Source organism: Anser brachyrhynchus (assembly GCF_964034855.1).
Source record: "Anser brachyrhynchus genome assembly, chromosome: 2".
NCBI lineage: Eukaryota > Metazoa > Chordata > Aves > Anseriformes > Anatidae > Anser > Anser brachyrhynchus.
The window spans coordinates 22,834,107-22,861,290 of NC_137695.1; the positions used below are offsets into that span (position 1 = coordinate 22,834,107).

General features: G+C 38.3%; 1 protein-coding gene across 2 annotated transcripts in view; it reads left to right on the forward strand.

The window, feature by feature from the left end:
• Nucleotides 1–27,184, forward strand: part of ITGA8 (integrin subunit alpha 8) — a 109,859-nt gene that overhangs the window by 45,560 nt on the left and 37,115 nt on the right. For both annotated transcript variants that reach the window (XM_080578569.1, XM_080578570.1), the window contains exons 16-23: nucleotides 4,781–4,836; nucleotides 5,367–5,521; nucleotides 6,653–6,790; nucleotides 7,255–7,322; nucleotides 8,537–8,684; nucleotides 17,011–17,103; nucleotides 21,686–21,765; nucleotides 25,013–25,093. In XM_080578569.1, coding sequence (XP_080434695.1) covers nucleotides 4,781–4,836; nucleotides 5,367–5,521; nucleotides 6,653–6,790; nucleotides 7,255–7,322; nucleotides 8,537–8,684; nucleotides 17,011–17,103; nucleotides 21,686–21,765; nucleotides 25,013–25,093 — 819 coding nt within the window. The remainder of the gene's footprint in view (nucleotides 1–4,780; nucleotides 4,837–5,366; nucleotides 5,522–6,652; nucleotides 6,791–7,254; nucleotides 7,323–8,536; nucleotides 8,685–17,010; nucleotides 17,104–21,685; nucleotides 21,766–25,012; nucleotides 25,094–27,184) is intronic.

Below are 27,184 nucleotides of genomic sequence, written 5' to 3' on the forward strand. Positions count from 1 at the left end.
TGGGAGGATGTTCAGTATTTTACAGGATCAAGCTGCAAAATCACATTCAGTGTCTGGATGAGTGAAACGTGTAACAACCAAGACTGACAAAACACAGAAGCATTCACCTGACAAAACACACATCTTTGCTGAGAAAATGTCACAGTGAAAGTGATGCAAAGAGCTCGTGGTCCCACCAATTTCTGCTACAGAAAGAGAGATCTTAGCCCTTTGTGGAAGAGAGAAGGTGTCCTGCTCACTATGCTGAGAGCAGTTCACGGGATGTTGTTTCTGGCTGTCTTTGGTCAGAGGAAAGCTATTTTTAGTGCATCAGGCAGGACAATGTTGGATAGATCCTTAGAGAAACCCTCTGCCGTAGTAGCATTTAACTTTGAAAAGAAAAAGTACACTCAGAACCTTGAAGCAAATTGAAACAATTCAGGATCAGTTACAAATATAAATGTTGTAGGACAGTTGGAGGCCATCTAATAGTATTAGCACCACATGCAGGTGCATTTACAACACTAGAAGAAAATCACTTAGAAAGGACCCCAAATAACAGCTGATAAAACAGGCTATTAGGAATACATTAGATGCTTTTTAAAAGTTGAAATCATAACAAATGAGGAAACTAAAAACAAAACAGAGCATAAACACTTGCAAGTTGAATATAAAATTCCAGTAAGTCCTGCCAGAGAGACTGTATGGAACAAATTTCTAAAATATAAAAACTAGTCTTATAATTTTATTTAAACACATTAGGGGCACAAAGCCTGAAGAACATGGGATGTATTAAAAGCATATCAAGGTGTAAAGGAGAAAGACAAGGTGACTGCGCAAATTTTTCACTGCTTTTAAACCAGAGGTGGTCAGAGGGACTCCCCACACTGGAGACATTCTTTATGGGAGATGAGTTCTAAAAATAGTCTCAAACATTAGAGTTATTAAAGGAGGTTTTACATCAAATTGATAAATATGAAAAATAAAAAATAATCATGACCAGAAACAGTTTACTTAAGAGACATACAGGAACTCAACTCTGACACCATTAAACCACTAAATATATGGGCTTTAAATGCAGTGGATGCAATTTGTGACTCAGGAAGTGCTACATCTACTGACTGTCAAAATCTGGGACAGGGTTTTCAAGAGATTTTCACTTTTACTCTATTCTTTTACTCTTTATGGAACTGCTTATATTTATCATTACATTCCTCTTTTCTACATTGTGTGTAGTAAAATCACCCACCTACAGGGGAAGGTAGAATGCACTTGGTAGAACTGTGTGGTCCCAGAACTTTAAAAAGTTTAGCCCTTTCTGAAGGAGGTTCTAGATAAAGATCTATCTTTATATTTTGATTCAAGCAAATTTTGTTTTAATAGTTGATGCAATAAAAAATTCAAAGTATCAACACTGGGCTGTAGCATATTCATTGTTCCAAGTGCATTTGATTTTTTTTCCCCAAAACTTCAGTTTTTAAGACTTTTAAAGAATCTTTTGGATAGGATTTGTACTGGAAAAAAAAATCAATATTATAGCATTTACTGACAGTTTACTGGAAGAAAAAAAAAGATATGTTTATTTTTTTTGCACAAGACAATTGAATAAAAACATCTCTGCTAAAAATGTATTCCTGCTCTAAGGTACTGTTCAAAAAAGGCTTGTGTAACATGTAGTTTTTTCATTACTTTTCACTTCTGTATTACAAAAAGACAGAAGATGTTTGGTTCATATCTACAAGACTTTTACTATGAGCATAATTTAATTTCTGTTTGCTTTATTCCAAAATATTCTTCCCTAAAGATTTAGTTCGTATTATGAACTGACTGAAGACCAGCTGCTATTTTCCATGCTGTAATTTTTCTCCTTAGTTGATATAAGCTTGTATAGTACATATGAAAATAATTAGTAGGGAAACTCCAACAGGCAAGGAATTCTTCAGTCCCTTGGGATAGATTTCTGTATCCCTTAGCCAGCTGTGCTGGTAGTATAAAATGTCTACTGACTGACATTGCAAAATTAGAATGAAAGAAAACCTCCTACCAGAACAGTTTCAGGAAGTGTAAAGTATGAATAATGTAGATTATTGTACACTTTCTAGTATTAGGAAAATATTATTTTTGCCATTATATAATTTGGAAAACTGAAGTGCAGAGGAAGCATGCATAAAAAGTTATTTTTATACACAATCTTACGAGAATTGTCCTGAACTTCTAGAAACATACAAATAGAAACTAACAAATTTGGAACAAATTCTGCAACTTTGAAGCTGTCAAAGACAATGTAAACAGACTTTTTTTTTTTTGAAAGGTTTGAAAAATAGAGGTAGCAATTCCTGCTCCCACTGGCTTCATTGGAACCTGGATGTGATCAGTGCCCCACAGTCGGGGACTGAAGGCCTTCATTACTTTGCCCAGATGAAGGTCTATACCATCAAAACTTTGAGTGCCTTTCTGCTAAGGCATTATCCATCTTCCTGTCTGTGTGCAGTTCTGTATTCTGAAAAAATAGCCAACAATGACAAGTAATTTCTGGTAGGATCTGATAATTCCAAACTTGTCACTTCCTCAAGTACATTTCCTATTTTTTTCACCCAGTAGCACAGTCAGATTAAATTCAATTATTTCTAGTAAAAATGGCAGCCCAAAAAACATTTTTGGGGGGTAACCATCTTTTTTGTTTTTCTAATACTATTTTCACTTCTCAAGACACTATCCCCATCTATGCTACATGTTTTGAATGAAAAGAAATACTTTTAAGCTTGTTCTAATAGCATTAAAAATGTTTCTGTCTGACTGAAGAACATAAAATTATTTCAAACAAACTGCTTTGTTAGTCCAAGATTACCAGGGAAAGCTAGTGTGTTCAGTTTGAAGGCTTTCCCTGTATTTCATAGTCACAACTGAATACTGATCAAACCATGAGCTGATTGTGATGGCAGACACTGTTGAATAAATGCAGTGCAGGGATCTCCTACAGAGAAATAAGACTGATAGCACAGAAAAGATCGTATGCTTAAGGATGATGGGCCATTTCCCAGGCTTTTCTTACCTGCTGAAGTTTCCTTCCTTTTATTGTTAATTGTCTTGTTTGCTTTATGGCTCCTGCAAGCTCAGAAGATCAATTATTATGTTTCTTCATGTGCCAAGGAGTCAGATCTTAAATCTCAAAAATATCCTGGCCTCTTCTGTGGTCTACCTTTTCCTCTGTTTTCTTTTTCTCATGGCTAAAACATCCTGCAAAATCTCCACAGCAACTTCTTGTCAAAGTGATGAGGATATCTCTCTGTAGAACTGTTTCTGAACTGAGTATCCTTGAAATCAGAAATGGGTGGTGGAATTCTGCTAAACCCACAGTCTTGCCAGTCAGATGGGCAGAGCCAAGAGACTGATAAATTCCAAAGTTTTGATTTTTTTTGCATTGCCATTCTCTTCTTGACATACTGTGCCTGGAAAGGAAGGATTAAATCTTGGCTCTTACCATAGTACTTCAGAACATGACTTGGGTTATCAAATGTGTATTATGAATTATTGCATTCACTACAATCAATTAAATATACATTATAGTTGTGCAATTTAACAATTAATTCAATTCTGATTACAATCCATTTCAAGCTGGATTTTTCACTCAACCATTTTTTAAACAGGATAGTGCAAAAATTATTTGAGATATCAGGAAGTGAGATCACCAAGTTCAACACACAATGGCATCTTGTGAGTTTACATTTGAGCTCTTCTATGCTATGACATGTCAGACTAGTTTGTGAAGCCTGACGTCTAAACCGCATTTATGCAATTACACAAGCTTTTCTCTTTCATGTTGTTTGTTCTTGCCCTTTTGTGTCAGCAAATGATCGGTTCTTCGTCTGTTAACTCATCATTCTAAAGAAGTAGGAATGTGACTGAATTTGCAATTTCTGCATGGAACATGAATCGACACTCCTAATGTCATTTGAAGGCTATGGTTAAGCATAGCTTAATGGCATAAGGCAAAGTTTTTGGCCAAGAGGAAAATATTTAATAAGGTCATGAAAGTTATATGAATCCCAGATGTGGCACAGTTTCATTACGTTTGTCAGAGAAAGCAAACATTCAATTAGAATATTATTGCAGGTTATTTTAAAGATTGTGTTGCTGGTTTTTAATCCACTACATGGAGAATTTAGTATACAGTGTAACTATAGGAGGAGATGAAGAGCAATGGCTAATTCAAAAATATTTCTATTTAACCCAAGGTATTACTGTAAAATATGCTGGTTTCACATCTTCCAATGATGACTTAATATCCATGTTCAGCTGATTCTTCCCTATACAAAGCAAAATATTTTCTGAACCCATTGAAGTATTCCGTAAGAATGATTGGTAACCAGGGACACTTTGTATTGAATTGCACCATCTTGAAATCATGGAAGGCTTTCTTTCTTCAGCATGATGAAGCAGAAAGGACTTCTACAGGCAGCCTCATACAATAGTGGCTTGCTGAAGCTCAGCATTAGGAACCCAACTTTGCCAGTAGTATTACAAGGATGATCTCTATAGGCTTTCTGTAGAATTAGTTGGAAAAGTTCTCTATATCTTTCCTGGGAAGATATTCAGAGGCTACCCTGTCTTTCTTCTTTGAGTATTGGTGGAGCCCGGGAGACTTGCTGAATTAGTTAGGGGATATGTTGGGTGCCTAAACACAGATCTCAGTGAACATCATTTAAGAAAAGGAAACAAAAACATGGGTATGATTTGGGAATTGCTACTCGTCAGGTCAGCTCTCTTTATGCTAATAATTACTTCTTCTTTTTATACCTAGTTTTACAGTAAAAGTCTGCGCAGCATTTGAAGGTCAAAGTATTTCAGATGAGATAGGTAAGAAATGTTTTATATTCCTGTAATTTAGTCTGTCCCACTTAAATTCGGATTTGGTTTTTTTCTTATGCCTTGAAAGATAATAGGACTACAATGTTCCTAAGGTAAGAAAATGCAGTTAAAAGGGTACTTATATAAGCACAAAGCTTGTCTTATTCACTTGAAGGATTTTTTATTCATTTTTAGCCATTTTACAAAAATAAGCTTGTACCCAGCTGGAGAATGTTCTGTTCTGAAAACAAATAAACAAGCAAACAAAAATAAAAAACAGATTTCCTGTATACTACACATATGATCTGTAAATGAACTTGCAAAGGTTGACTGAAGTTACATGGAGGACATACTTTGAATCAAAAACTAGTATGCTCCTAAACAAACAGATACCTTGGGCATGGATTAGTTTTACTTGGAAGACTTTGCTAGTTATTTGTTATGTTAATGCTAGTTATTAACTAATATTTAATGAATTGTTTGCTATTTTTTCTTTCCATGTTAAATAAATAAATACTCAATTTACTTATATTCTTTAGTGCTGAAAGGTGAATTGCAGTTAGATTCATTGAAACAGAAAGGAGCTGTTAAAAGGACTCTCTTCTTTGACTACCATCAGTCACATCATTACTTCTCCATTGTGATAGAAAGACAGAAACAGCTCCGTTGCCAGGACTTTCTTGTTTATCTCAGAGTAAGTTTAAAATATTTTGGACTGTCACCATAATTTGAGTAGTATCAGGGATTTTAAAAGATTAATAAAAAGGGGGAACCATTTGAAAAGCAAGCACATTTTAGAGTGTTCTTAGATCCCAGAATTAGAGAAAAGAGAGATAAGAAAGGCCTGGCCTGAGTGTCCAGACCATTCTTCTACCTCAGCAAGAATTCCCATGTAAATCTTTGTCTGATTTTTTGTCAATGTAAGTATAAAAGGAAGATTTCCTTTGAAGAAGAGTGTACAGTTCTTCTGTGTACAAATATGTTTGTTTCATGCTCTTCTGTAAATTCTGATTAAACACTGAATCTCCTTATACAAAAGTGCAATATTGTTCTCTCTTATAGTATGTGCAGTAGAATAATCAACTGAACTTGTTAAATGTCATTTCAACTCAGTTCCAACAAATATGTTAAAGGCATGTTGCCAACAACATTGGCCTAAATTAATACATTATTTAAAATATTTTTAAAATCTTTTAAAATATTTGTTGAAAAATTAAAACAGTGGTGCTTAAGTTATGAAGGAGAAAAGGTCGTTGGTTACTCACTTGCAGCTGGAATTACCTCCTGCCATTGAAGCAGATTCCAAGGCTGGTCCTAGAAATGCAATGGGAGGTGAAATGGAGGAGTCTCAAGATGTATGTAAGACAGCATCAAGACAATGGAGTTGGTGGAGTTTTACCATCACTAATCCATATAAGTCATTGGTTATGGAACAAACAAACAATATTACCTCCACAAATCCACACATGCACTCCCTCCATTCCAAACGGAAGGCAGGCAGCAGCTGATAGCATTTGGTTTTGCGTGTCTCTTTTAAACAGCTTCATTTTAAGCTAATGCTTTGAAAATATTCTGAGTCTACTCAGCTCAGCCAGCTTCTTCCAGATGTGGGGCTGTGGAGGCAATGTGTTCTGGGCATTCCAGTTACATGCGAGTCACTTTGCTTTCATAATGATGTTACAAATAGGCAGATTTTGGCCAGCACCTGTCAAAGAATCATATCTTTACCTTCAATAAGACTAATTCTGAATCTGTTGCAATACCCTATTCATCTGAAAGAATTACATTAAAATAATGTTTTTTATTATATGATTGTCTCTCACAGGATGAAACAGAATTTAGAGATAAATTGTCTCCCATCAATATAAACTTGAATTATAGCTTGGATGAATCCCGTTATGAAGATGGCTTGACTGTGAAGCCAATACTGAATTATTACCAGAAAAGCTCATTAACAGAACAGGTATGAATTTTGCATGCAGCATCTTCTGTATATAAACTCGAAAATGTTTGGAAGTATTATGTGTGTCATTTTTCTTTAAACAGAGTATCAGGCTCAGAAATTGCACAACAAGGATTTAATTAATTCAAAATGTATATTGAAGATAAATATAGAACCAGGGAATCCTTTAAAGCATTTCCAAAATTTTGTTGTGTTCATAGTTTTGATTGCATTTTACGATATGTAAGCCAAGTTACTGTGGGAAAGGGCCTGAAAGATGTTATTATTCTGGTAAGGACATAGTTTACAATCTAAATAGTCTCCAACAGTACTTAGGTGGAAAGGAGCTTGTAGAAAGGAGATTAATTCAGAAGGGCAGTGATAGTGGCATTTAAGACATTTAAATTCGGGATATTTAATGAAGTGATTTGGACTTTCAAGCATTTACTAACTGTATTATATATATATTTTTTGTGACTACACAGGCTTACATTCTAGTAGACTGTGGGGAGGACAACTTGTGCATTCCTGACTTGCAGCTTTCTGCTATGCCGTAAGTTAAATAAAATAAATGATGCTGTATAAAACAAAACCCAGACAATTCTAACTGCTTTAGCAGAATGAAGCACAGTTCTGTTGTTTGCTGTATCTACTTATTCTTACTGATTTCCAGATTTTAACTTGTGCATCTAATTCATCTAGAAAACCAAGAAGTGGAGAAATATACACTTATAAAGTATGTATTTGTCAGACATGTTCATGGTGTTTAAATGTTACAGAAAATACAGTTTGCAAGTGTTAGGAGCAGTAGTATTTCTCTGAATGCCAAGAGATAACACCAATTGTTGTTCAGAGGAGCTTTTAAATGTACTTATTTCACTGTGACAGTAAATTTGAACTTGGGACACAATTCTCTTGAACTCACTGTACAGTGAACTAAATGAATCAAAGAATAAAAGAATTTCAAAACATGGCAACAATTCCTCTTGTGGAGGGAGAAATACACCAAGCAGGATAAGTGGGGAACCTCTGGCAGTTACATGGAATCACAGAATCACAGAATGGCCGAGGTTGGAAGGGACCTCTGAAGATCATCTAGTCCAACCCCCCCACCGAGGAGGATCACCTAGAGCACATTACAGGATGACATCCAGGCAGGTTTTGAATATCTCCAGAGAAGGAGACTCCACAACCTCCCTGGGCAGCCTGTTCCAGTGCTCTCTCACCATCACGGTAAAGAACTGCCCTCTCATATTCAGCCAGAACTTCCTGTTATCTGTCTCTGTGCCATCAAAATCAGTAGATAGCTGTGAAAGGAAAGGTCACAGTGCCATTGCAGTTCTCAGGAGAGCTTCTGTCTGTTCATTGTACAACAGGCATGAAGGGATAACTGAAATCCCACCAATTCTGTTCCCTCCAGAAAGAAGTACTGATGGGTCTCTGGTGGCAAGTATTTTCCTCCACTAGATACTTGTCTCTAGGTTGAAAATAGTCAGGCTCTGAAATTTTATACAACTGACTTTCAGGTTCTCTGGTAGTCTACTCTGATCATCCATGGTATGTGTTTTCCTTTGAACTGTCTCCTTCCCAGGTGCTTGCATACTTTTCCATTGAATCATTTTTTATTAAAAAAAAAAAAAAGTTTTACTCTGTATTCACAGAATATTTTCCAGAACAGATGCTATGAGAGCAAAATGGCTTTCTGCTTTAATCATATGTAAATCATACTTATGTTTTAATTCCTGACAAGTTGTATGTTCTATACAGAGATAAAGATCCGCTAATAATTGGAGAAGAAAACTGTGTAATGCTCATAATAAATCCAAGGAATGATGGAGAAGGAGCCTATGAAGCTGAGCTACATATAAAGATTCCACCTGAAGCAGATTATACTGGTGTTGAACGCAACAACAAGGTAAATGAAAATCAAAATGTTAGTGATAATCATAGAATCATAGAACCCTAGAATCATTAAGGTTGGAAAAGACCTCCAAGATCATCTGGTCCAACCATCCCCCTACCACCAATGTCACCCACTAAACCATGTCCCTAAGCACCAGGTCCAGCCTCTCCTTAAACACCCCCAGGGACTCCACCACCTCCATGGGCAACCCGTTCCAATGCCTGACTGCTCTTTCTGAGCAGAAATTTCACCTAATTTCCAACCTAAATCTCCCCTGACACACCTTGAGGCCATTCCCTCTAGTCCTATCACTAGTTACCTGTAAGAAGAGGCCGACCCCCAGCTCCCCACACCTTCCTTTCAGGTAGCTGTAGAGAGCAATGAGGTCTCCCCTGAGCCTCCTCTTCGCTAGACTAAACAATCCCAGTTCCCTCTGCCGCTCCTCACAGGACTTGTGCTCCAGGCCCTTCACCAGCTTCGTAGCCCTTCTCTGGACATGCTCCAGGACCTCGACGTCCTTTTGCTGTGGTTTAACCCGGCCAGCAGTTAAACACCACACAGCCGTTCACTCACCCTCCCCCCCTCCCTCTCTGGGATGGGGGAGAGAAACGAGAAAGTGAAGCCTGTGGGTTGAGATAAAGACAGTTTATTAAGACAGGATAATAATAATAATAATAATAATAATAATAATAATAATAATATGTACGAAACAAGTGATGCACCATGCAATTGCTCACCACCTGCTGACCGATGCCCAGCCTATTCCCGAGCAGCCGGCCCCCCCACCCCGGCCAGCCACCCCTATATATTGTTTAGCATGACGTCAGATGGTATGGAATACCCCTTTGGCCAGTTTGGGTCAGCTGTCCTGGGTCTGTCCCCTCCCAGCTCCTGCTGCACCCCCAGCCTGCTCGCTGGCAGGACAGAGCGAGAAGCTGAAAAGTCCTTGGCCTGGTGTAAACACTGCTCTGCAACAATTAAAACATCAGCATGTTATCAGCGCTCTTCTCATCCTAATCCAAAACATAGCACCCTACCAGCTACTAGGAGGAAAATTAACTCTGTCCTAACTGAAACCAGGACACTTTATTGTAGTGAGGGGCCTAAAGGTGAACGCAGTACTTGAGGTGTGGCCTCACCAGAGCCGAGTACAGGGGGACGATCACCTCCCTGGTCCCGCTGGCTGCACTGTTCTGGTACAAGCCAGGATGCCGTTGGTCTTCTTGGCCACCTGGGCACACTGCTGGCTCATGTCCAGGCGAGCATCAACCAGCACCCCCAGATCCTTTTCCTCTGCACGGCTTTCCAGCCACTCTCCCCTCAAGCATGTAGCGCTGCATGGGGTTGTTGTGACCAAAGTGCAGGACCTGGCCTGTAGTCATGCTGAACCTCATCCCATTGGCCTCTGCCCATCGACCCATCCTGTCCAGGTCCCTCTGCAGGGCTTTCCTACCCTCCGGCAAATCGACACTTCCCCCCAGCCTGGTGTCATCTGCAAACTTAGTGAGGGTGCACTCAATTTCCTCCTCCAAATCATCGATAAAGATACTAAAGAGGATGGGCTCCAACACCGACCCCTGGGGAGCACCACTGGTGACTGCTCGCCAGCTGGACTTCACTCCATTCACCACCACTCTCTGGGCCTGGCTGTCCAGCCAGTTTTTAACCCAGTTAAGTTTTTAATCACGTACCAGTCAAAGCCATGGGCTGGCTGCCAGCTTCTCCAGGAGAATTGTGTGGGAGCCTGACTGGTCCTGATCCCCCACTTGTCCCACATATGCTGTGTGGTTGCATTCAAGGTGACCAGTTCCATAAAAGAGCTGCTGGCAGCGGTGGGATTCGAACCCACGCCCCCGAAGAGACTGGAGCCTTAATCCAGCGCCTTAGACCGCTCGGCCACACTACCTGCCTGGTCCTGGTTCTGTCATCCTTGCACCCTCCCCTCAGGTGCTTATGGACACGCCCAGTTAACCTACGTAGGCTGTGCAGGCTGAAAGCAGCAAGTGGACGGGTGCCTCTTAGGAGAGGAGATCCCATCGACTGTCAGCTATCTTTGCGCTCACAGTCCAGGCTGAAGATCAGCCGTGTCACATGCAGATGGGAAAGTCAGGTGCATCCTGGTTCAGAGCCAGATCAGGTCCAGTTCCTCGTCATTAACTTAGGTATGGTGCCACACAAGTACTGTCATGTTTCTTCTAGTGTGAGAGCTATTCACATAGTTCAGATTTTGAACCAGTCAACCCATGGGGGATCCCATGGTGTTACCACCTCTCAGTCAGGGTCAATAAGCCCTGCTGAACCCCAGACACCCGGACACTTCTGTCTCATGCTACCAGCCCAGCAGTGTTTTACCATTGTTAAGGGTATTCCAGTCTCTGATATCCTGAATAATTGAACATTAACTGCAGTATAAACTTGGCAAAGTTGACCTCCTTTCTATTCAATTAACTTATCTTACGGATAGGCCAAAAAAGCAGTTATAATGTGAAATGTGGCAATGTTCACAAAAGGGCTGACTCACGTCCCGCTGAGCTGTACTGAACACACAGTGTTTCCTTTTGGGATCTGTTTGTTTTTTAAGAGCACAGACGAAACACTATCCTGCAAACAAGCAGAGTGTTCTTGTATTCTCTGTTGGACAGCGAGTCTGAATCACCTCATCTGCACATAAGTCTCCCGGGCTGTTGCAACATGAACTTTCTTTTTTTCTGTCAGTGCCTGGAATGTGCAGCAGGGCCTCAAGGGTGAGAGTGGGAGAAAGCAAGTTAATTTCCTTTCTGAAGGCAAATGTCTTTAAGGAAGTTGAAAGTAACTTACAAAGTATTTCCTTACTCTCCTTCTGTCAGTGCCTTTATTATTGGGCTTTTAACCCAGTTTGAAAAAAAAAATGACAAGAATTAATGGTGTCACTGAAGATGGTAATGTGGAAATTCTCTGAAAACTCACTTCTCAAAAGCATATATTTGTGCACAAATAAGTAAAGACACCAGCCTCTTGCTGTCATCTGCATTTCTTTTATTCTCTTAGCATACTCCCTTTTTTCATACTGTGATCTACAAGGCATAAGGAAAACTTAAGTTCTCTTTAACATGTACACCTGGCTGTCTTTTTCCTTTGCTGCTCTTTGGGAATCTTTGGCTGTTCTTTTGGCCATTACCAAGGATGTCAGGGGAGTCACTTACTCCAAAGCCCACACATATTAGCCCACACATATCTATCATTCGGACCAGACAGAAATCACTCAGGGCTTTTCATTACGTTAGGAAGACTTGAATTTTGTAGTGCCAGAAGGGTAGGCTCAGGGGGGATAGGAAGGGAAAAAGAGCTGTGAGAGTCTGGTGTTTTGCAAGAATGAGGATAAGCTAGAAATGGGTTGGCAAAAGATATTACTTTTTCTTTTTTAAAACCTAGGAAACATAACAAAGCTTTTCATATTCTTCAGTTTTTGTGGAAGGTAATATACATTTTTGACAAGTCAAATTCTGAATCCTCCCATATTTATGGAAGAATTGCCTTCATTTTCCCCACATTTAGTTAGTTCACTAGAGCACAGAATTTATTTCATATTCTGTTTTCATACTTATTCTATCAAGAGAGATGTCATTACATTCTTTCTGAGAAGTATCAGAACATTAGTCTTGCTGTCTACATCGTTGTTATCATCTTGCCTTCTACACTGCAGGTACAGCTTACACAAGAATTACACATGGTACTGAAAGAAAGTTTGTTCTTTCTACTGATTTTAAACTGTAAAAGTATATTTTTGAAAAGAATGGTCTTTGTGATGTTACAATTCATTTAACTAAAAAATTCATTTCTAAATCTTTATGTGGGAGGGAAATTGATATTGTAATTTTCTTTAAAAAGACAAAGCTAAAATTTGCTGGCATTTTTCTGCTGATGGAGGTTGGTTCTTGTACGTATTCATAGAATCAGAGAATCATTTAGGTTGGAGAAGACTTCTAAGATCATCTGGTGTAACCTTTAACTTAGCACTGCCAAGTCCACCATTAAACCATGTCACTGTACTGACATGCTACTTAAAACTGCTGTGAACATGACAAAGAAGAAAATATAGTCTTCTTAATTTAAAAAAATAAATTTACAATGGAAAAATATCACTCATTTTAATAACTCAGATATTCTTTTATGTTCTTCTTATTCAATATTCTTGTTTAATTTATCCCAGGTAAATGTACAGATTCAGTAGGATCACCACCTGAAACAAGAATTAGCACGCAATTTCATTTTCCTCAGAGTGATCAGAACCCTAGGTATCAGAGGCCCATCTGTTTCAAGGATGATTTGTTATAATGATTTTTATGGGTCATAGTACAAATGACTGTAAATTAGAAAAGGACTCATTTAATGCAACCTATGGGGTTTAAAAATCTATGGCAGTTTGAACCACTTGACAAGAGCTCAGAAGAACGTACCACATTGGTATGCAGGGAACACTGGGGTATACGGACAAAAGTTCTCTTGGTCTGTAGGTACTTTGAGGCATGGACTGTAGATTAAAATTAACGTTTTGTTGTCAGGTGCAGTGGAGCTGGGATTTCATTTCTTATTTTCATTTTTGTACAGCACCCTGGCAATGTGGCATTTGTGAACAATCCTGAAATACAGATAATTGAATACAGAGTGATTTTGGCAGACAGGTGGGCTTGTGGTAGAGGCAGTTGTGGTCATGCTCTTAAAGCTCTGCATCCAAGGATTTCATCAACTATTCACTGTATATATTCACAGTCCTCTGTGTAGTTGTTTTTCTCCATACTGCAGACTTCATTGTACTAATGCAGAGATGATAGACATCTCAGAAGCAGCAAAACAGGTAGGCTGAGGGACGAACAAATGAAATGTAATGAGCCAAAGAAATCACTTGGTACATTTCTGATGGAACCGAAAAATCTTTAGAATCAAATTATTCTGTTAGGCTGCCAGCATTTTGAATCAACTATACTTTTACAGGATGTTAGACTACTTTATTATGGGGCCACTCTGGATTTAGTCTAGCTAATAGACAAATTTATTCCTTAATTGCTTCTGTTAAGCCTGATTTTTTTTTTTTTTTGGAAATAATTTCTTGGGTTATTCTGTATTATTTGAATTACACTGTGAATGTGTTAAATACTTTCAGTTAAATAATTTAACTGAAGTGTTAAATAATTTCAGTTAAATACATAACTGAAAATTCCCACACCTGTTACCTCTTCTCTTCAGCTCGATGCAATGCAGCGTTTGGCATTCCTCAGTTGTCATTAGCTTGTTATCTCCGGCCTGATTCTGTAGCATACTGAACCTAGACTGGGCAACTGTATCAGAAGAGTAGCTCTTTGCAGAGATGTACATGAACACATGCAAGTGAAGACCCAAGCTAGTGTGTTTGATCTTAAAGTCTGAGGTCAAGGATATGATTTTGAAGTTTCTTTGACTCTTGCACGTACTGATACTTCCTTCAGTCAAAAACTGGTTAATGAAACAATGACTTATAATGAAATGTGTTATTCATTAGTTGTATTGTGGGAACACTTAAAAGCTCCAGATACCAGGTAAATGAGAAAATTACCACAGCTTTACAAGTTACTGGAAACCTTTTGGCTTGTAATAACTGTCCATATGCAGTAGGTGTGGAATTACAGGAATTAGCTGCAATGAAAAAAGTATAACCACATTATATTACCTCACATTTCCATGGCCAGCAGTAGAGCCAGAGGCAGTATATACTTGCTGTATGGTAACTTCTTACACTACAATAGCATGATTGTGTGCTTGAACCCCAAGCCATTGTCTGCATACTGTACACTAATCCTTTGCCCAACAAAAGAGTTTCACATACAACTCCATCCTGCCTTAGTAGTGATGGGTGGAGGCCAAATTATCATGGAATAATTAGAAGTAAATCAAGCAAATACAAAGCCCTGTTAGGTATTTGTTCCATACCAAAAACATTATGTATTTTGGCATGACTATCTCTGCTCAGGCTGGGAACTGCAGGGCTATTGCAGATCACAACCAGCTTTACTCTTCAGTGGATAAATCCAGAGCTTTTAGCCCCATGCCTTTCTGAACTATATCATTATACTCTTTTAAAATAGGAAAAGATACGCAACCTTCTTATCTTACCTGAAAATTCATATTATAAGAGTAAATAGAAGGTGGCTGGCTAGTTGAGTCATAAATTGAGCCTTTTGAGGACAAACACTAGTTCTCATTTATCAGTTAGATGAGAAGCTAGATTATGGAACCTGGTACCTAATCCATCCATTTCTACTCAGAAGACAAGGTTGGAAGGTGTTGATCAAGAAAAGAGAGGTGTTTTAATCCACAGCCTGTAGTGCTTAACAATTCTGGCATCAATTTGTAATTCATTGCTAAGACCACCAGAAAGTTTCAAGTTTGTAGGCTGCCTGGATGACTTACAGCATCCAGTCATTTCCTAGTTAAAATGCACCCTGGGAGCACATGTGTTAATTGTTGGGATTTTGCTTCTGCTCAAGATTGCCAAAAAGACCATGTGTTGCTATAAAAATGTAAATTGCTGCCAGTGGCAGGTAGTAGGATCTTGTGGCAAAACCTTCCATCTGGCTGAGTTACATATGAGATAATGGTACTGACAATACCGGGTAGATAAGTTTCTTTGCTCTTGCTTGCTTCCTGCCTGGTTTTAATTTGAGGTGTATTGAACCACCTTAAAAAGGTGATCAGTGGAAAAACAAAGGCAATTAATCTCAGTTTTGAAGAAATTGTATCACAGATCCCTGTCACATCTTTTTGCCCACAGATGAGCTTTTGTGATTCTGGTCATATAAGTTCAGTTCCATTAATCATTTTTAGTCTAAAAGCATAACCTACAAATTGCAGAAAACCTAAACTTTTCTATTTGCTTAGCCTTCAAGGGACAAAAAGTGTGTGATAAGGGATGAAGTATTCTGTTCTGGTGTTTAATACGGTATTAATAAAGAAACTGCAAGGTATGAAATATAGATGAATATCTATGTTCAAACATTTAGACCTGAATTTCAAAAAATAAAAAATAAAAATCAAGAACAAAACCATAAACCCACAAATCAAGCTAAAATGAACAGTTTTCCAGACAAATTTGGTTTCAACTGTGTTAACATTCTTGCTTCTCCCATGTGTTCCTGCCCACCTCTAATTAAGCAGTTGGGAAGAATGTAAAAATCCTCCGCTCCCTGCTGTAGAGAGGCTTGGGATGGCTGGACACACTGTGTAAAAAACTTTGTTTCCTCCTCACAAACTGTAAAAGTGTCAATATGAATGAGGTGCATACTGAGGGCATGCTTCACATGGGCTACATTTAGGACATGCCCTATCATTTCTTTCAGTTTCAGGAAGTGATAAGATCAACATGTCCACACTGGCTTTTACAGATTAGAAGTGAATTGGTAGCCAGGGGTCTGGAGATTTCTCAGGTCTTTTTATATAAAGAGCATGACCTCGCATGTATTGCTTAATCTGTGTGAAGCACAAATGAGAGGAAGGGTAGTGGGAGAGCCTTACGGCAACAGCTCTAGCTGCATTCTGCTTCTACAAAGCTAGTTTACTTCTGCACATAATTGTGACTATTTTCTCCAATATGCCAGAGAGGTAAACAGAAAAAAAAAAAACAAACACATTTTGTTGCTTTGTCTTAACTCCTTATCTCCTATCTTCTGCTATCCTATAGTTGTTCCTCCTTCTGTACAGTCTGTTTTCTATACAGATGAAACTACTAGCAATACAGATTACAAAGGGTTGAAAGAACAAAGAAAAAACACATTTTACATTAATAATTTTAGAGGGAAATTATTTAAGTAGAAATCCATCTTCTTTGTTGCTAAATTATAAACTACAAGTAATGTAGTTACAGAAATAACAACATGAAGTTGTAACAACATAAACCATAGGTTGGAAAATAAAATTCTAGGCTTGGTCCATTTGTGGCCAATGCCACAAATTCATTCCAGAGACTTCTAGTGACAGATAATAAAAGTATTGCAATTAGTGTGAAACCTGTTTCTTTCACCCCTTTTACCTATGCTTGTTTTCTCTGTTGAGTCATTATGGCCATAAGGATGATTTACAACAGCAAAGCCGTATGTTAAAACTGGAACTGGAGTGATTGCCCTTCAGGTACTGGGAAACTTCCCTGTTTGTTTTTCCCTGGCATCAGTTTTCACCCATTGTCTGACAATAACCAATTAAATGTTTTCCTAGTGCACTGAGCAGGTGTCTGAAATCAAAAGAAATGTCACGATCAAAAAGGCATCACTTTCCCGACTGGATACGTTTCACTGTGATCTCTGACCTCCATATTGGTGTCCTTTTGTTACAGGCACTGCGTGTATTGAGCTGTGATTACAAGATGGAAAATGAAACTAGAATGGTGGTTTGTGATCTTGGGAACCCCATGGTGGCTGGCGCAAATGTAAGGGAAAACCAGATGCATTTACTGATTTTTATCTAATTGAATTTTAAAGAGGAACAAATGGAAAACTATTCAATTAGCAGAATGTGTCCAAATAAGTAGCAACTAAACCAAATTATTTACTCGGACAGGAAAGTGTTGGTGCAATGAGACAGTACTGTGCTTCTGAAAAACTAACAATCTGTTGTTCTAAAAAATTGATGATATTAGATCACACATTTTATTTCACATACTCTAAAGAAAGTTAGTGTCCCTCAATTTAAGTCCCAGAAGTTGCACTAGTATGATGAGAAGAGAATCCCAGTCCATAATGTGTGATGTTTATTTCTGCCTTAGTATTCTTTCTATTTAAGATGTGTGTAGTAAATGACTGATTCTTTATTCTGTCTAATCTTGAGTGTTTTCTCTTATCATTCTCATATCAGTTATCTCTTAACCATTCTCTTATCAGTTTATATCATGACTTGCATCCATGAAAATGAGGTTGGAGTAAAGTTTTCCTTCACATTATGAATGTCATTTAGATTAAACATTTGGAGACAAAAAAAGAGCTACCCATTCCATGGTTATCATCACTTGGTCCTATTTCCTGACAAACAGTTCAGGGCAGCCCCAGAAGAGTTGAATCTAGGAATGTTCTGCCATGGATGTCCCTGCAGAGGAATTCTAGCGCTGCTCATAACCTCAAGGGGCATAATCCTATAGGTGTTAAACTCTTTTTCAAGAGCTTTCAAACAATCTTGAAATAGTTCCTGTCTCACCCTTGATAAAAGAACCAAATGGATCACATGATAGAACATTTGGACTCCAATAAGCTTGTTTGGGTATGTAAGGTTGGCTTCAGATCAGTCATAGAGCTTTTGAAGGCAAATGTGAGACCAGGTGTCTCGTACAGTCATGGTTACCAGCAGTCCCAGGCAGACTCCTTGGGATTGCAAGGAGCTAGAAACCACAGAGAAATGAACTCCAGATGGTGGACCCACTGGGAGCAGGAATCTGCTCGGTGAGGGTTCTGCTCTGTAAAACTGCTGCGAACTAGAAGTCTGAAGAGGGGGACTTTAGAAGTATTTTCTGGGAAAGGCATTGCGCTAGGAACGCTGACTGCATAGATATTGGAGTCAGTGAGTATAGAAAACAGGGCTAAAAGGTTCTGCAGTTTCTGTTTTATTCTATTAAATGAAACTCCTAAAAAAAGAAGAGGAATTGAAAAGAATACTGAGGAATGGAGTTTTCCTAATGTGATGATGGGAGGCACTGATGGGCCAAAGCAAAAAAAAAAAAAAATCCAAACTCTAGGCAGATAAGATCTCTTACCAGAAAAGCAGCAAACTTATCTACTGAGTTGTTTTCTGGTTAGTCTTATGGCAAAAGCAAATGATCAAGATAGACAAAAGTGGACAAGAATCTCATGGATGATTGTGCGGGTAAGCATTAAAGTTCCATGGGTTTTGAAGAGGAAAGGGAGACAAGAAGCACTACCATTTTATATCAATCTAGGAGCAAGTCTGTGTTGCTTTGCATTTTATCTTAAGTATAAGCAATGGAAAGGTCTGTGTGTGGAGATACTAAGCTAGAGCCCCTCTACTCTCCTCTGTGAATCCAAAGCTGTTTCCACATCATCCTTGACCCAAACTACTGGCAGTATGGAGACCTCAGGAATGTTATTTGGTGGCCACTGAAGCAGTGCTACTCTCACCTGTCTCCTCATGGATTCTATCAGCACAGCTAATCCTGTTTTGCTTCAGAATCAGCACTCGGGCTGCTGTAAATGCATTGTTACCAAATAGTCCTAAGCAAAATACTTCATAAAGGGAGACTTGGAAGTAGCATAATAAAACAGCAGGGTTCATAACATGTTTAAGAATATTCTGTTTTGAAACAAAAAGAATCTCACACTTGAAAATTAAGGCATACAAAGATAAAGCATCACAAAGCCAGATGGCAAAAGTGTTGGATTATAGTTAGCGAAAGCTTAAAGCCTAGCTGTATCTTTGAAACCAGCTCTCCTGGAAGCTTAGTAAAGGTGAAAGGACTTGAGCTTTTTCAGTATAAACGTATTTATGATGGCAAACGTACTTCCAACAGCAAAATACCAACCCTTTGTACAAATTGCATAAATCATGAGAGGCTGCTCTGATCCATTTCCAGTTTTGCAAAACAATTCTGCTCTGGCAGGAGATCAGTTATTCTCAAAATACGCAGTCAGAAAGGGACTCTGTGGAAGTTGTGAGGGAGTGGGAAGAGAGGGTTAGGTCAAAGTCTAACATTCTTAAAACTCTTAACTATTGAGTCACTGTAATGACTTTTCAGCACCCTGAAACCTGGGGATTCTCCAACACTTTAAGATCAACTTTCTGAGGATGAGAATTATGTCAGGATTTTGTGATGTACCCCATGGGATATTACTGCAGTGGGCTGCAGAACACTTTATATTTTCAACATTGTCATCAGACTTACTATCTCTCTGACTTCTTTAAATTCCATGACCTTAAAATCATTTACTGCCCACAGAAAGTATGTATCCTTTTCAATAGTATCTGCATGGTTAAAAAAAAAAGAAGATAAAAAAATGAGAAAGAAAATCCCACAACCATATGGCCCAGAATTCAGACTAGATGTCTGTGATACCATCTCACAGGCAGAGATGAAAGATGCTCGAAGTACTTAATTTATGAAATGGATCATACTGACAAGATTACTCTTCAGTGGTCCTAGCAAGTGAAATGTAGGTCTTATTAGAAACTGTGGTAGAAGAATTTGGAAGGGAATAGAAATGAATGGAAATAAGGTCGGAAGGTTGGGAGGCTTGGAAGATCTTGCCTATTTCTTGGTGTGTAGCAAACTGATTTTTCAAGAGCACAGAGGCTTTATCTTTCATACGCCCTGTAAGACATGTCAAAAAATGCTAGCCATCTATCTCCCAGCGTACTCCTGGGTGCTGCCGAACATAACAGATTAAAGATTATCAGTAATAAAAGAAATGTTATGTATTTCAAAGATGCACGATGATTCTAACATGGCAAATAATGCACTTTAGATGAAAGTAACTTCACTTGGAAAATTTAAATAAAGTTAAACCATTCTGATTAGATGAATCTCCTACTAAAATAAGGAGGTCCTGTGACTGCTAGTGTACAAGCTAAAGCAAATTCAACTCCTTTGGCCTCTGAGTTTTCAGCAAGGGCATATGAGGATCTTATTAGTAGCAGTGTCAAGGGCTACTTGACATTAACAAAGTCGTATTACCACACAAAGGCAACATCTGCAGCTCATTAGACTCATACAGTAGAGGTATGTTTCAGTATTAAATAAGCGATTAAACCTGGGACATCAGGGATATAACAGATCATCAAAACTGCAGTTCGTGCCTGCTCTGTTAGATCTGAGGAAAATGGTGTCTTTGGTTCATCAAAACTTTTTTTCTGCTAGAAATGGAAACAAATTTATGCAGACTGATCAGTAAAAGCAGTAAGAAATCAGTATCTGATTTTTTTTTTGTCTCAGAGATTAAAAAGATCATGATACATTTCTAAAGTTGAATCAATAAGGTTAAAATCATCCCCAAAATGGTCATAAAAATAGTTTACATCTCTATTCCAAGCCAACTGTTCAACTTCTGTTTAATTTAGTGAGTATTTTCCTTTTATCTTAAAGATTTTACTTCCAAAAAGAGAGATTAGCTCTAACTATGATATTAAAATGAAAAGAATTCAAAGATCTGAATGTGCCATTTTTTAATGGTAACAGTATTGCTTCAAGCATAGGACAATTGAAAGAAGTAATTGAAACACATTAGCTAAGTCTTGCTCTGCAGATGCATTAATACTCAGTGATCCACCACTGCAAGTGAGAAAAGAGGGAAAACTGAGTGAAGACTTAAAACAAAATAACGCTTGGAAAAAAGAAATTTCTTAAACATCCTAAATGATACCCACAGAGGAAAATCCTTCCTCGTCAGTGATATTGAATCTGTGTCCCAGACAGAAAACTACATTGTTGTGTTGTGTTCTGTTGCTGGCAATGCTGCCCCAAGTATGCCAAGGAAAGCATACCAAAGAGACAAGTCTTTATTTTTCTCCACATGGAGAATATGGTTATATGTAACAATCCTTTTTTAAAAAGGAAAGCACATATGCGAGTTATCTGTCAGGAAATGTTACCATCAGACAATGCAGGAGGTGAGAAGGAGGGGAGAAGTGGCACTTATATGCAGGGTATACATGCTGTATGCTTTGCTGTCAGCCTCAATACAAAATTCGGATTTCAGAAATCGCCAGATTAAAAACATACGCAGTTGAAATGAGGCAATTAAAAGGATTAATTTAAACATTGCGGTACGATTTTGTTAATTTAATGTGGAGGACAGATGGCATCTCCCCCTCCTCCCTAGCCACTTGCATAACCAGTGCTGTAACTATGTCCAGCAAGAGGGTTACAGAGACCCCACCATATGCTGTTGTATATTCCTTAACTAGCCTTGCAATTCCATTCTGTCTTCTGAATGAGCTTGTTCTGCTTTATTCCATGACTGTTTCAAAAAGCAAATGGAAATTAGTAACCTGTTCTTTTGTTTCTTTTCCAGTTCTCTACAGGCATCCGATTTTCTGTTCAGCATTTTGAAAATTCAGATTTCAGCATCAATTTTGAGCTGCAAATAAAAAGGTTAGATGTTTTATCATGAGCACAGTTATTTAAATTCTGAATTCCTGTCAATATCTGGAGTTTAAGAAGTTTGACTGTTAAACATTACTAGTTACTTCTCCTTTGGCAGCTTTCTTCAGGAGGATTTGTAGAGCTGGGGCCATGTTAGCTTTTAACTAAATCAGTCTTAGAGTTATTTTAAGGTTTTTATTTTGTTAAAATACAGGTTAACTAATTTTGGTTAGTGTTCCAAGGCTCTTCCACAGATTTGCCAAATTTGCATGTGGTTCTCTACTTCAGGATTAATGAACAGTGATCATTTTCCAACAAAGTTCTGTATTTAAAAGCATAAAATGCTCTTGAAACATAAAAGATATGCCACTCCTTCACAACAATATAGAAAATAGGTGAGCGGTTAAAATCTGATCAACAGTTTTCCTTTTTTTTTTTTAAGAGATGAATTTAAAAATATTTTCAGTTGTTTTATGTCTGTATTTTTAGATTTACTCTCGATTTTTTTACTGAAATTACCAGATAATTGTTCTTTAACATATATAAAAATGTTTCTTGAAAGTCAAAATGCTTCATATTTCACAGAAGATGTAGTTAAAGTTACTGTCATAAAGAGAGAAAGCTGTTTCAGTTTGTTTCAGGTGAATCTATACTTTTTTTTTAGTTCCTCATTTGTGGGGATGAAATATTACTTCTAGAGAATCTTCTATTTTATGCTGGGCAATGCATGGGGACAAAAAAGCACAGGACAGGCTGGGTTAGGATAACAGCAAGCACAAACTTGGGAATTTTTCAGTAGGTGGCAGAGCTTCTGCTACGTCTGTCCTCATCAAATACACGCTGGAGTTCCTGATGGGGCCCTCCCTGCCCCACACACAGAGACTTAATTGCTAATGTCTGGCCTTTAATGAGGGCCTTGATCACGCTCACTATGGTAAATAACTGAGACATTTAAAATGTTTAAGTCATGCTTCCAGAATGTAACCCTGGACGGAAAGGACATGCAGAAACCTGGGAAGAGCACAGCAACAGAAGGCTGCAGAAGCCAAAGGGCTGGGACGGTGGCTGACAAGCTGGAGGCCATGCTAACCTGGGCATGGGCACCTCCAGAAAATACATAACTTCTAGCTTGCAGGTCCCCTGCTCACACCACTGTTCACCATCAGGGCATTAATGCAAGCAACGCAGTTATATATGTGAAATACGTACCAAAGGCTCTCGTCACTACCCTTTTTGTGCTGTGACACCAGGGAGGCTTGGAGCTTGGTGGGTTACTAGATCTTTCCAGCTAGAAAGGGCCGAGGGCAAGTCACTTTGGTAGAAAAAGTGATGAGGAAGAAGTCTGAACTTCAAGAGGCAGCAGCACCTCATACTTCCTCCATATCTACTGACTGAAATGTAAAGGGAGGAAGTCTGGTGGACTACCAAGAAGACAGGACAGTTTCCACAAGTTGGTATCAAAATGCTGAACAGCACCCAGCTACTTAAATAAATACATAAAAGCTAAGCTTCTTGCATAAGGAAGATATCCTATAGTTAACACACTCCTGAACAGTGCTTCCCAAGCAGCAATACCATTCATGTATTTCTTTGTCCTTAGTGAACAGGTAACTAAAAAAACAGGTAAACTAAAAAAAAAAAAAAAAAAAAAAAAAAAAAAAAAAAAAAACAGAAAATTTTAACTCAGAAAAAGGAAATGACCTAAAATGGAAAGAAAGGAAAGCAGAGAACATGTCTGAATCTGTGTCCTGGTCTGTTATTCTTAAAGACACCTTTAATTTGCTCCAAAACATCAAGTGGAAAATAGTTTTTTTGGTTTGCACGACTGAACTCCATCACTTATAAGAAATAGGCAAGAGGCTGAGTAGTGTCTTGAAATCTGATTCATTTTCTGCGGTGGATTTTGCTAGGCATTATATACCCCTAAGTGATGGAGATGTCCCGGCACTTTGTAAAAAACTATTGTTATCTACAAAATAGCATAATGCATAAACAAGATTTAAATACCAAATACATGTGATCAAAATCTGTATTGTAACTCCATGGAAAGTAGAATGGTAAGAAGTTGGAGAACAGCTGATACTAACAAATTAATAGTATAGTCATTTTTTACTTAAAAGCAGATTTTAAACGCTGACTGCAGCTCAGAGCAATGGCTATGGAGGATTACTTCAAAAGTTCAAATGATGTTTGAGGGGAATCTGCATTAGTTTACAAACAAGTTAGAGCTGCTCCTAATTTTAGCAATCTGTAACCAGAAAGCCTGGATCAAAGCGCTATTGCCCTTTACTCCTCGGGAGTCAGTCACTGGGAATGCTGGCCTCCTCTGAATGTTTCCATTTGACTGATGCTACCCAGATGTGATAACAGTAAACTGTGACAGCAATAGACACTTAGACTCCATGAAGTAAGGAAGTGCTTCCATGCTTGCTTGAGTAAAACCTCCTAACTTAGTGTCATTAATCCCATAATTAAATATACTGTAAATCTCTAAATATTTTTTTTTACTGTCTTAATGAATTTAAACCTGGAAACTGTCTTTTATGTGAATGGGCTACAGTCACATGAACGGCCAGTTGAAGTGAGGGAAACTACTTTTGCTACTAAGAATTTCCAATAGGAAAAGAAAAGAATAGGAGTGAGAGCACCACACTTTAAATGTAGAGATCTGTTTTCAATGCTAAGTGGGATTAAGAGTGTAAACACTCTCTGGATAGAGGAGAGGAAAGAATAAGAAAGGGAAAGAAAACATTTATTTATTTATTTATGTGTTTATCTATTTTTACTTTAAAGACTCCGTCATGCAGAAGTCACAAGTTCGGAGAATCGTAAATTTTATTGTAACAAAGCCTATCTTGTTCATTAACATTGCCTTCCTTCACTGCATGAAACAAGCTCATATTCTATTAAGATATCCCTATCCATACAGATAGCCAAGTTGAACAGGAAAATTTAAATTATATTCTGAGCCAAATAAATCTGTATCATGATATCCACCCATATCCGCAGGATTCTTTAAAGGAAGTTTGAGTTGATTATACTATGAAACGTGATGAGCTCAGACTTAAATACAGATCTCCTACAAGACTGAAGAGTGGCAGTAACAAAACCCACATTGTCATATGTCCAACGGCACCACTTCCCAGCTGGAGACTTGTGGGTGTTCAGTGCTGTATCTATAACAGTCTAGAGTTCTGCTTAAAAAAAAAAAAAAAAAACTTTTTTAACCTTTGCACCAATCTTCAATCTTTTCCAGTTCTAATAAGATCAATCCAACCAGCAATTTAGTTAACCTCCATATCAACATCAGTGCTGTGGCTCAAGTACAGGTCAGAGGGTAAGTATTCCACCATTTCAATTCAGAATGGTAGCTGGTTTTGCATTGAATCTTTCTACATATAATAAGTATGTCTAGTGGAATCTTTCAACATTTTATAATCCCAAGGGCCTTTACCCAACAAGAACACCTGAGAATTCCCGGGGAGTCTCACCACCGCAAGCCTGATCAGCTAAGGATTTAACAGGCCATGTAGGGCGGGACTGCCCACGTGGACTTCTTTAAACTTACCGAGTGTCGGTGCAAATGCAGCGCACTGTAGAATTCCATTTTGTTTGGGTATTCAAATCGTGTCCATGGACATTACTGATACAGAATGTCTCTTTGTATGTGTCGGTCTGCTTGTGCAACCACCTAGACACTTAATTCTCAATACCAAAGCAGAATCTGCTGGTTTTATCACTGGAATGTTGAAACGAATTAAGGCAAGGCATATGCTAATAGAGAGCAGAGTGAGACCTTTGGAGAAAAGATGAATGAGGAGTGAGCTATGACTGTGACAAGAGTGCAGCCAGCAACTACTATAGTATTCTTCAATTTCTGCCTGAAGCACGTGCCTGTCCACTGACACAAGGGATACTGAAACTAAACAAGCACGGGATATGATTGAAGATGAGTATTTCTATTGTCTCTATTTTCACATACAGCTTGGTTTAGGAAACTAAAAAATGCAGTTAGGGGATAAGAATCTCAGACTGTTTTGTAAGATCTTGGAACTAGACTGCTATCTTGGCACCCTGGAAGAGATCAGCAGAATGTTCTCTTAAAGCAAATGATTGCCAAAATGCTTTTCGTCTGGGAGCTCAGATTTCCTGCATCGCCCCTTCTCACATTATAGCTCTGGACCTTAACCATTCTCAGCACTGCAGAGGGAGAGCAGAGGTACATGCCCTAGCTTCACTCCCACAATCAGACCATAAGGTCTGGTTGATACAAGAGGAGTAGATGTCTCTTACATGATCCACCTCAGCAGACTGCCTGAGATGTAAACAAATATTCATTTATTTACGCTTTTATAGATTTATAAAAATCAATTTATTATTACCACTTCTAAGACAATATTTTGACTACCCTGTCCCATAAAGAATCCAACCATTTTGCAAATCCCAGAGATCATGTTTTCTGTTCTAAGACTCAGCATAAGACTATAAGGGAGATTTTTGAAGAATTTTTCAACACAATTTGTAAGTGCTTTCCAGGTTAAGAAGGTTGCAGTTTGGTGGAAAGAAGACGACAGGCACACAAAAGACTATGTGGACATTTGTTAATGTTTATATTTCTGAAAAGGAGCAGCTGTAAGACAAACTATTTAACAAGAACAGAACCTAAGTCGTTCTATGATTCTATGACTGATTCTGTGATCATATTTTTTGTAGTTAGTAATGATCACAGGGAAATGATCTGGACACACTAACAAGGTGAAAAATACGAAATCAGGGGCAAGGTAACAGAGAAGTAGAGGCTGAGGTAGGATCAAAGGAGTTAGTTGGTTGGCTGCAGACAGGAGAGAGAATGCTGCTGGGAGAGAGCAACTGCTGGGTATTGCCATGAGTGGATGCCCAGATTAAAGAATGGCTAGAGTTTCAGTGCAGCAAAGAAAAGGCTATGGATACAGAACATGAGAGTTTTCAGTAAGGGTTGCTTTCACTGCTGCAGATTCTGATTCTTTTTCGGTGATACTGCTCAACACCTTCATAGAAGAATCTTACAGTTTGTATTCTTTTCAAATTTCACCAAATACGACTCAAACGACCTCGGTTGTTAAAAAGAGCAAGCTGACGAGTGGAAAAACGGGCCTGAATTGCTGCCTGCAGTGCTAAGAAACAGGTTGTTAAATAGAGAGAATTATTTAATTGAATGACTTCCAGTTGCTTTCCTCTTAAGTCTTTTGGTTTTCATGTTAGCTGTAGTATGCGTGTACAAAGGAAAATTCCCAAATGCTTTGTTGACAGATTTTGCTAATTACTCAGAGATGGTGAAGCATACAGCTCCATGGGAACTATTTGCTCATTATTTCCTAGATAAAAATAAAAGAGAGTCTGTGTCCACATTTGGACTGGAAAATATCTTACACTGATTTCCCTACTGCTC